General features: G+C 35.1%; 1 protein-coding gene across 1 annotated transcript in view; it reads left to right on the top strand.

The window, feature by feature from the left end:
* LOC149227612 (putative LRR receptor-like serine/threonine-protein kinase At1g56140) overlaps positions 1 to 12,177 on the top strand; it is an 872,347-nt gene that overhangs the window by 129,526 nt on the left and 730,644 nt on the right. Inside the window, exons 2-4 of the mRNA XM_089380551.1 lie at positions 6,358 to 6,429; positions 6,586 to 6,657; positions 6,767 to 6,838. Of these exons, the coding sequence (XP_089236677.1) occupies positions 6,358 to 6,429; positions 6,586 to 6,657; positions 6,767 to 6,838 (216 nt within the window). The remainder of the gene's footprint in view (positions 1 to 6,357; positions 6,430 to 6,585; positions 6,658 to 6,766; positions 6,839 to 12,177) is intronic.

Raw genomic sequence — 12,177 nt, forward strand, 5'->3', positions numbered from 1 at the left:
ATTTGTGCAAAATTGTGTAGAGACTGGGCTTGTTACAAATGCTTTTAGGAAGGGACATGACAAAGTTTATGTGGTAGTGAAGTTTGTTGATTACCATACAACAATATAGTTATTTTTATTTTTATTGTTGACTTTTGGGGTTTACTGAAAACAAGGTCATTAAATAATTTTTCTACATTATTGGTGAAAAACTTTATACATTCTTATCAATGTTTTGGTAAAATGTCTTATGGATAATGGGATAATTAGAAATCCTTCTATTGTTATTTTAATGACCTTCAGTGAGCATGAGATCCTTTAACATATCATATATCAATATGGGGTTCATTTGATTTCTAGTCAACTCATATACTCTTACTATTGTTAGGGTGTATGTAAAGGCATTTCTATGTATATAAAGTTATGAACACCTTAGTTAACACTTATATGTATATATATAAGATGTGTGCTATGTTACCTCTCGAATCCTCACTTTTTGAGATAAAATCTTAAAGCTCAAGTGAGACCTTGGAGGAACTAAGAGGGATACCAATGTCACCTCACAAACATTGTTCACAATTTAGGGTGGCTCTCCTCTAGTTCAAGGATGACTTCCTTGAAATAGGATTATTAGAACTTAAAAAATGAATGTCAATGTCAAGTGAAGAGTAAGTTCTAGCAAAACAAATTGATAAAGTTTTAGGAAATAATATGGATGAACAAAATGAATACTAATGTCTTTCCATTAGCATATGGGGTCAAATCAAGTTTAATGGGAGGCTATTTTACTGAGGAAAAAATGGAAATTGAGGCTGAAATGTAGAAGCTACAAAGACCATTTCCTCCTTGTCCCAAATTATAGAAAAGTAACTAAAGAGAACACAAAAATAGATGGACTCCAACATTTATGAAGATTCATAAGACTACTCAAAAGGAAATGTATGTGTATTTAACAAAACGTAGAAAAGTAAGTTATCCATAAACAACATCCCAAGGATACATAAAAGAAGAAGGAATAGTGATACCCATTTCAATGTTACATAAACATATGTCAAGATAATTCCAACAATAAGAGAGAACATTAATATCTACAAGACATTCTCATCCACAAATCATTTCATTAATGATAGGCTAAAGATGAATAACTTTACACATTAAAAACTTTATTGATGTAAACCATATTGTAAATAGATGAAAAGGTGATCTTTGGTTTCATCTTCCAGGAGATTTGAATGACTCTTCCTATTCACCTATGACTTTTCATATTCCTCCTAAATTAATATCTACAATAATTACCATAATCCTATGGATTAGTATTTAACATCCCTCTCCCCAATCCAAGGGTTGTTTGTAACTCTAAGCATCTATCTGAGATTCTATCTTCCAACTGATTTGGTGAAGATGTCCACAATTTTCTCACTTGCAGAACAATGTATCAACACAATGGTCTTGGCCTCTACTTGATGTCAAATAAAATGGTGCTTCATGTTGATATGCTTTTCTCAATAATGAAATCTAGTATTCTTAGCCAAATTGATTGCAAAAATGTTGCCAATAAATAATGGAGTAGCATTCAACTTTCTCCTACAAATCCCCTAGTTTCTTCCCGAGCCACACGATCTCCTTTGATGCCTCTGCAACAGCCACATACTCTACCTCTATAGTGGAATCTACTAGAATAGACTATTTGTGTGATCTCCAAGAGATAGTTTTGATCCAATACTCATTAGGTATCTTAAAGTAGATACTCCATACTCCTTATCCCCATCATAGTCTGAATTTGTATGTCCAACTAGTTTGATGTCCTCCACCTTAGAGTATTCGAGCCTAAAGTCTTGATTTCCGTTTAAGTTCCTTATAACTCTCTTCACAACACACTGATGTCCTTCACAAGGTTATTGCATGAACCTAGAAAGGATCCCAATTGTAGATGAAATATTTGGTCTAGTAGTAGTAAGGTAGATAAGACTCCCCACAAGATGTCTATACTTTGTTGTGTCTCATAATTCATTCCCTTCTTTCGATATTAGCTATTTTTTTCTCCACTGGAGTAGAGACATGATTACAACAAACCATGCCAATTTTGTTTAATGATTCTCAATGTACTCTTAGGCGAGATGACTACATGTTTTGGATTTTGAGTTACTTTAGTACCCATGTGGTAGTGAATATGTCCTATGTTTGTACATCTCAAAACATTTCTTAAGTTTTTCCTTTATGAATGTAGTATATGCTTCATTATTCCCTGTAATCAAAAGACCATCTATGTACACCACAAGATCTATAACATTTTTGTCAACATTCTTAATAAAGTTGCATCATCAAGATTAAAATGCTTAAAATTGATCTTCAAAAGATGCTCAATTTCGTTTTCATACCATGCATGAGGTACTCTCTTTAGGCCATATAATGAATTTATGAGATTGCATACCTTATGTTATTGACCCTTCACAACAAATCACTTTGGTTGAGACATACAAACATTCTCTTTCAAGTCTTCATTCAAGAAAGATGCCTTCACACCCATGTGATGAATATTTCACCTATTCTTTAGTGTCAAAGACAAAAAACCATGAATGGTAGCCCATTTTTCCATGGGGGAAAAGTGTCCTTATAGCCTATGCCTTCTTTATATGAAAATATTTTTGCCACAAGCCTCATTTTATGCTTTTCAAGTGAATCATTTGATTTGTACTTGTTCTTTTAAATCCACCTACAACCAGCTGGTTTGGATCCAAATGGAAGATCCACCAACTTCCATCTCCCATTCTATGAAAGCATCATACTCCTTCTATGTTGTTTCTTTCCAATCATCATGATAAATAACTTATTCAAAGAAAGTTGGTTCAAAATTATTAGATAAATTCAATTCACAATCATCTGAAACATCTACATCATTGATATCACCTTAATATAAATTATCTCAATCACGTCCATCTTGTTTGGTTAAACTTCTTGTTACTATCTTTCCAACCTCATCAAAATGAACAATTTCAAGTGTCTTTACGAGCCACTTTGGACATTTTTGTAATGGTATATGTTGCTCCACTAATTGATATGGTGTTGTATTCCAATCAAGATTCATCCTTAATTCATCTCAATCACATCCTCCAGTTGAACTCATGTTATGATGAACTGGTTGGATCTTCTACATGAGGGTGATATGAAACTTCAAAAGGATATTCCAAGGACAGATCCAAGATAGGCCCCCCCGTTAAGATGTGGAATATCACCATCAAACTCATGATATTTCTTTAAATGGGTGAATCTATCAATATGATCACGATGTTACTTAATAGTTTTGTTATTCTTTGTGGATTCATGTTACTTAATAGTACTATTATTCTTTGATTCATGAAAATAGACTAGGGTGTTGACAACATAGACTCAACCAAACCCCAACCACGTTAAATAAAACGATTTAAGCACAAGGAAACATCAACACATAAAGAGCAATAATTAATAATTAAAACTCAAGGAAACCCTTACGTGATGGGTTCCTTATCCTAAAATGTACCAAAGGTTAGTCAAATATGTTAACAAATGTTTATCAAAACCCTCCAATAACCCTCAAATGCTAGATGTGATCCTTCAACCACTAAATACATGCCATAACACCATGATGACATATCTATAAATAATTACTAGGGTGTTTCTTCAATAAGAGCCATAACATCCCACATCATCATCTTCCAACCCCTTGGGGGGCTAGAACCGTCATACATATGTGCAAGGACTAATACCATGATACCAATATAAGTCATATAAAGTAGTCAACAACATCATCAACTATTCACTAGTATATTGATATATCAATAAAAGATGTGTGTTGAAATAACAACAAGAAATGTTAAAAATAACATCAAGAAAAAATCCTAATTTAATTTGTCCTTGAATTAAATTGGGAATAAATTGTAACTCCACATCTCATGACAACTTGTAATAGTTACCTAAGTTAATTTGACTTAGTTAACTCAGTTAATTCGAGTTTAGGGTCTAACTAGAGTCATGTAGATTGTCTCCTATATTTAGGAGCACTAGTTGAGTTTATTTTGAGTTGTAATTATTTAATTCAATCCAACCGAGTTAAAGTCAGTGAAACTAGTTCCAATTGATGGAGGAATTAGTGGGAGGTCCAGTAGTGTGGTGTAACCTACAGTAATGGGGTGTAACATGAAGTAGTGAGGTGTAACCTACAGTAGTGGGGTGTAGCTTGTCGAACAATGGGGTGTTGCCTGCAGTGATCAACCAGTAAACTGAAGATTCACTCATAATTAACCCATGCATGTCAGATCAAAGAAAGACCCAGTTGAGATTGGAGTTAAGGGACAATGTACTATTAGTTGTAAAATCATCTAAATTAAACCAATGGTGCATGCAATCAGAGGAAGACCTATGAGGATTGTGCAATTCATAATTGAGGAATTTCCCCATTAAATAGGGGCTAATTTCCAAGGGAATAGGGCAAGGAAGTAGGAGCTTGGAAGGCTAGGAATTTGGCTAAGTATTGGCCAAAGGAAGTCAGTCACATAGAGGATAGAAAATACTTGTGCAAGTTGAGCTCAAGGTTGAGAAGAGCATATTGTATTCATCCAAGTCTTGCCTAGGAAGTAGTGAGATAGATAGAGATAGTGCAGAGGTTGCTCGGGCTTGAGCAAAGCATTGTAATCTTCTCATATTTTCTGACTAATGCAATATACAAATAGTAGGGCTTTTTAGCTGTGGATTTCCCTAGAAAATCATTGTGTTATGTGTGATTGAATTATTTCTCTTATATGCTTCGTGATTTCACGATCGTTTAATTGTTTCCGCCGATGAGTAGAGTAGATTCAAGTCTATTGTTTTAGCATACTACAATCTGCAGTTTGAATCTACAAGGAATTTCTACAATGTGCACCCATGGAGAGAACCAAGCCATGGCAATCCATCACAAAGGAGAAATGAATTTCCTCTAATCCAAAGTACTCAAACAACCCAATTGAAGTACCATCCTCATGAAGCTAACATCCTACAAATCCCTATAACATTTGATGAAAATCATACATGTAATCCCCATGCTATATGAGGGGTAACTTGCTCAACAAAAATATGTCTAACCAACTATACACCCCCATATCTGATGTAGACATTAATTTAGCAATGTATGTAATATCAAAAATATTTTCAGCTCAAGGTTTTATTTCAATTGGTTGTTGCCAATGTTGACAGGCCTTTGGCCACAAGCCTAATTCAAATCCCTTTGGATTAGGTGCATTAATCTATGTTGACAGATTTACCAGGAATACCATCCACCTAAGTCACCGAATTCGTCCTCCCCCCCACGTGTCGTGAATCCAGCGTGTCAGACACAATTCTTTGCTGACAAGTGTCTGATTCGCTGCTGGTGAGTTTCCAAAGTTTGGGATTCGTGTCATGGAGTCTGATTCATGCCTGGAGAGAATCCTAATTTTGGACATGTGTTCGCCAAAAAGTGACCGAAATTGGACTAAATTTGTCCATTTGCATTCACTGTCTGGGTGTTGTGGGACTATGGAAGTGACCAACAAAGGAGATAAGAGTGTTTTGGATGATGGTGATACTCTTAATGGGTCATCCTCCACACCAACAGATGCATATATTACATCGGATACATAGGAGGAGAATGCAGAAGAGAGAAGTGGTGGTACTGATGTTAATTTGATGTTGATGAGCTATAGGCATAGCCTATAGCCTACTGGCAGCAACCTATGAGATTCTTCCTTCCTGTTCTACAATTTCGGGTTCTAGTATCTACCTTGTTTTGTATTTGCTATTTGTCATCAGCATTCCTAGTCAAGAGTCCTTAGGACTCAATACCTATGCAATACATTTTGATTTTCATGACTTAATGAGAAAACTGCATTTTATGGTTAATTTTGTGTTTGTCAAATGTCAATTTATCATATTCATCATTGATGTAGTAGTAAGTGCTAGTTGTAAACTTATATCAGTGATGAATCATGATTGTATACATAATATTACAATGTACATTTATGAATCATGATCGAATTTGCGCATCATCATGAAAATTTGTGATATATATATATATTGTTCCGGGGGTCTCTATGTCCCATATCAGACTCTCGTATTTGTGTCCTGCATGTCCCGTGTCAGTGACTTAACCTTCCACAAATGTAGAGAAACCACTCTTGAAGTATTTTTCTGAAAAAAAATATAAAATAAAATAAAAGTATACACAAACTTTTAACATGTAAAACTCTCAAGTTATACATTCGTTCTTCCCTATCAATCATAAATTTAATGTACAGCTACAAAGCATACATTTGATTCGTGTATTTGTCGAATTTCTTTTGGCATTCTTTATGAATTTGTGTGGCGTTGAAACAAATGGTGATGCAGGAGGCTACATGGCACTGCACTCAACGGTCCAATTCCTTCAGGCTTTTCCAACTTGACCTCTTTGACACAACTGTATGTAATTTTTTCACGTTTTCATTGGCATGTGTGTGTCCTTTTTTCTAGTTGAAATGGAAGTGAAATGGAAGTGTAAGTATTAAGTAAATTGGTGCATAAATTGACATCATACTTCTATCTTTGTTGTTGTATTTTTGCTGTGCATGTTGACAGGAGATTAAGTGACATAAGCTCAGGTATCTCATCATTGTCATTCCTAAAAGGATTGAAGAATTTGACGCAACTGTATGTTAAATCATCTCTTCTGCTTGTATATCTTAACTTAATGCAAGTCATTTGACTTTGCTACTTGTTTTCTAAACCACAAGATTTCTAACATATCATGTTTGTGCAGAGTGCTAAGAAACAACAGGATTTCTGGTGAAATTCCTTCGTACATTGGAGAAATTAGTCAGCTGGAGTACTTGTAAGTCGTTGCTGTTTATTGTTCTTATATATTCTAGGCTCATTGGCCTGCTCTAAACCACTCCCATAACTTGGAAATCCCTAAAACAATCATACTGTATGTGCAATGGTTTAATGAAAAGAAATAGATAGTCACTTGGAATATAAGGGGGGGTTGGGGATAAAATTGTCCCACAAACACAATCAGATGACTACATAGATAAACAAATTGGGCATCGTCTATTTTCATACTTGAAGAAACCGATTTTTGAATGTAACTACCCATAAAGTTAGGTTGGTGCAAAGAAACAAATTTTCTACACACTTGGAACACTCAAAAGAGGAACATAAACTATGAAATCACATTAACAGAGTCGCATATATGCAGTTTAATATGTAAAAGCAAAACCTAATTTTTTAATTCTTTGCAGCATAGGTGCTATTTCTATTTCTTATGTTATAAAAGGAGGGGATTCATTGAGGAGGAGACATTATATGAATTTTAAATTCCAACAAACGTTTTCTTTTATGTTTTGGGTAAGAAGAAATGGCTGCTATTATTACAGACCAAATCCTGGAAGATTTGCGTCATATATAGTGGAAAAGGGAAAGCCTTTGCTCCTGGATTCTCTGCACTGTATGTAATTGCTGTTGAAGCCCTAGGCTATCTCGTCAAGATTAGGATTGCGCAACGGCTCATTCAGATCATTCCACTGCAAGGGATTGACCGGTTAGATGGTTAATGTGCATTTTTTTGATAACTCTTTCTTCACGATATTTGAAGAAAAATGCTCAATGGATATAGGATGGACTGTCTACAATTTTTTTGTGAAGCTTCAGGTTCCGAAATTCAAAAGGTAAAGATTAAATGCTTTAGTCAGAGTCAGAATAATATTCTTCATTGGGTTTAAGCTCAAAGGTGGGATTTAATTCAGCCCAGTCAACTGTTCAAGTTCATAGGAATTCCCTTTGCCTTCTAGGCTTCTCCGAAGGAGCTATGCAATAGAACAATCCAAAGAATTGAATAAAAGGTAAATAAATGGATCACAAAGCCAATGACTTGGCCACCAAGTTTCAAATTTTCACGCAAGTTAACCTGTCATTCGTTTCTAACATCCTTCGTATTGATTGCCATCCCTTGATGCTTATTTAAGATTGGAGGAGCTTCTCATGAAATTCCTTTGGGCCAACTCTAAGGCAAAGTATACCACAAATTAAAAAATAATTTATGTTATTTGCCCAAGATCTGGGAATAATGCTTACATATACCCAAGCCCGGTCATTAGAAGCAAAATTGGATTATTTGGGAGTGGATTGCAACAACGACTAGAAAGTTCCGCTTAGGAACTCTATAATAATTGGAACCCCCTTGGGGGAAATTCCTGGAAATACCTTAACTTGTAGACTTTGCTCACTAGTTTGCTCCATGTGAAGATCAAAGGCACCATTATGGGCACCATTATGGCTAAAGAGTATATGGAAGGCTTTGGAGGCCATTAAACACAAACTCTAGTGGTTAGGGGAATCTTTTCAATTAGGCATGTCTTTTAATGATCATTTATTTCCAATGTTCCACGAGGACATCCCACTTTTGGGGAAACTTGAGGAGGTGCATAGGGAAATACTTCCCCAATGTGTGGGACATGTTTCCCCAAAAGGGTTGTTTGTGGGCGTCTCCCCTCAAAAAGTGTTGGGCGCCCCCCTGGATTTTGCTTGAAATTAATAATTTATAAGCAGGGAATCCTAATATTCAACCTTGGGGTCTTACTAATGCTATGTAATTAATGGTAGTTTTAAATTATTAAAGTAAAAGTGACATTTTAAATTTTTAACATTACCATTAATTGACTCAAGGGGTTTGAGAGTGGTTCTGACCTCATTGGATTTCATATGGAGAAAGTGAAATCTTAGATCGTACCCAAAATCAAACAAAAACATTTTTCAGGATATCAGGATTGAACAGATCGCAATGTTTTCATTGAATTCTATCATGTATTAAGGTATGGAACTAGCATTTAATCAAGAGAACCAAGCCCTATAAGTATGTCGATGTTGGTGGCATTGATTATTGAACTCTTTTGTCATGGCCCTAGTAAAATTGTACCCATCACTTAAACAAAATATTGACTTGACATGTTAAGTTTTTCTATCTCATTTTAATGTTTAGAGGGTGATACTGATGATGAGAATCCCAATATATGAAATGATGTTGATGATATGTTGGTATTCATTGTAGCATGATTTTTTTTGTACTATAAAGACCATCTAGACCCTCTTTGTTGACGTATTTTTGGTTCAAATATGGATTGCAGTCGGTCCTATTTTGGTTATATATATATATATAACCCTTGCTATATATATATATATATATATATATGAGAAACTTTGCATATTTGTGTATAATGGTTTGGATTCATATGGATGCACATGAATATTATGTTTTTTTTCCAAAATTTGAATATTGACGTAGCTTTTGGTGAACTAGTTTTTTGGTTTGTTTTTTTTCCTACTTTTTGGGTTGATTGGTTTGATCATTGGTTCGGTTTTGATAACATTGGTTCATTGTCCATTATTCATTTTTAGTTTTAACTTTTGCGTCCTAACTCTAGATATTGATGGCCTGAGACCAAGTCTTTGACTTGTCACATTTTACTATTTTTGAGTTTGAGTAATTTCAATTTACTATTCCAGTCTTTAGACTTTAGTATCCACTATTTTTAAATGATGAATTTAAATCAATGTATACAATATTTTACTCTCTTTCTCTCTCTCACTATATATATATATGATTCAAACCAAGTTGATTCGGCCAAGGGCTTCTCATTATAACATAGAAATAGAGAACACCAAGAATCAATGTTCGACCAAGTTTCCGGGACAAGGGCTATTAGTTTTTGTAGCATTAGACAGGTGTTCTAGTATCGATTTGTGTTGGAGAGTCTAAGAACACGAAATCTTGAAACCCCAGAAAAGATTTTGCGAGATAAGCTTGTGAAACGCCTTAATTAAATTAATAAACCATCATTTAAATTTTTCCTAAGTCTAACTTAGAAAAATTGGTTAATTAATATGAATTAATTAAGGAAAGTCAAAGAATATCTAGAAACTCACATGGATCGAGTTTGAGATGATTTTAGTCGATAACAATTTAATCATGGTCGTTGTTGATTCAATAAGAGATTATAAGAGAAGGTCGATGGGGATGGAGATGATATAGTAGTGAAACATATGGAGGTGAGTTCCTTGGCAGATTGAGCTATCGAGTAGCAGAGGTCGAGCAAGGAAGAAGAGTTCGAGTTAGAATGAAAGCAAAAGCAAGAGGGAGTAACAATAGTGATTTCGGTGGAGTTCCAATGCCGAAGAGTCAGCAATAAGAAGGTCGCATTATTTCCTTAGTGAGGTTGCACAAGGGCAGCGTAGAAGCTTCAGAGGGTAGTTCAATTCAACTAAAGAAGAGATCGATTCGGGTGCTAGTGGCTGGGAAAATCTCTAGGAGCCCAAGCGAGTCATTTCCAGAGGCAGAGTTTGTGAAAATTTACAAGTCTAATTGCAGCAACTGGAAATTTATTCTTCTAACTGTAAATTAATTATGCAGTTTATTTGCTACAACAAATATCGAATAAATCACACTGCAATTTTTCACCATAAAAATACTATGGAAAATAAAATGCTAGAAACTGAGAAAATGCTAACACACACACATAAAAATGACACAATTATTTTTGGATAACTGTTCCCAGAAAAACCCAATGTGGTAAAACCGGTGCGGCAGCTGAGAGTTTTATTATTATGCAGTAGTGAGAAATTTTGAGTACAATCTCTAGATGCCCAACTGGCTATCCAATTAGTAAATATCTGACAAAAATAATTAGAGAGAAATTTTCTCTCTCTCCACAAGCAATCCTGACACTTGGCTCCCTCAGAAAATTGGTCGTCCAACCTTTGCATGGGCCCTTCTGCGTCATTGTTGTACAGAGCCTCACACGTGTGGCTCTGTCGTTGTTAGGTCCCTATAATACTAGAGTAGCCCCCTTATTGTTATTGTTAGTGTATCCCCTTTATTGTTATTGATGTGCTCATGTAGCCCCCAAATTGTTATTGTTGTGCCCCATAGAAGCCCATTATTGTTATTGTTGTGCCCTTACATTGTTATTGTTATGTAGGCTTTGATTATATTGTGACCCCTTCCTATATATACAAAGGAGGTATTTTCATTTGTATCATTCAAGAATTGTTCATTTATGTAATGTAAAGGAGGTTCCCCCTCGAAGAGGATAATTTTAAGTCGTTGATGTATTTTTTCTTCTATTTTATGAGCTAGTTGCATAACATTTGGTTTCGGAGATTTCAATTCTAGGGTTTCACTGTTGCAAACAAGCCATCGTGGCATTTTCGCTACAACGTTTTTCTATTAAGGTTTAGAAGCTAAAATTTTTACCACGAGGAGCCGAAATCCTGATCAACGTCTTGTAGAAATTTCAGATCTTGGTTCGCTATATTTTCAGATATATGGTCTAAAGACGTTAGGGTTTTTGCATGCTCCAGAATTTCGTCTCAAATAGGCGACCTTGGTAAAATCGTCATATCTTCTTCTACGAGCATCGGATTTGAATTTCGTAAAAAGTGGTCGAAATTTCACGGACTGTAGTATCTTGTGTATCGTTTTCAGGGCCGAAGGTCAAACCAGTGACACATGTCACTCCATACAAGTTCGCTCTATTGAAAAAATCCATAATCAGGTCATCATGGGAGATTGGACAACTTTATCTTGAAAAATCCAAATTTGGTCGGACTTGTGGCATTGGAAAGAAGACTCAGAGGGCTACCACAAGACAGAATTTCAGACCTTGAAGATGTGAATTTACAGAGATATAATAGATTCAATATCAAGCTCCTATAAAGCTAGAAAAAAAGGTGTGTATTTTTTTTAAAATTGGCATAAGTTTTGTTTGAAAAATCAGTTTGAAGTGATTCAAGGGGCATAGTAAAGCATAAATATCATTGTTTGATTCCAAAATGACTCGAAGCAAGAAAATGGAAACACCTAGTAAGCAACCAGAAAGATCTACTATGACCAATGTTGCACGAAGCAGGGAAGCGGAAGCGTCATTTTCCAAAAATCTAGGAAGCGAAGCGTCTGCTATATATATATATATATTTGCATTTATACTCAAAACAAACATCCCAAATACCAAATTAGTTGTAGAAGACATGAAAACATGCATATTTTTGCATAAATCAAGATAGATATAGCATCCATTGTACATTAATGATTAATTATTTGAGCATCAACCATCTAGAATCTAGATTCTACTCCTCTTGTCTAGCCTTTGCCTCTACCTCGATTGTCTAGGGATATTA

This window comes from Pinus tabuliformis, chromosome J (genome assembly GCF_031772625.1).
Source record: "Pinus tabuliformis cultivar Carrire ecotype Pingquan chromosome J, CPIR1, whole genome shotgun sequence".
Classification (NCBI taxonomy): domain Eukaryota; kingdom Viridiplantae; phylum Streptophyta; class Pinopsida; order Pinales; family Pinaceae; genus Pinus; species Pinus tabuliformis.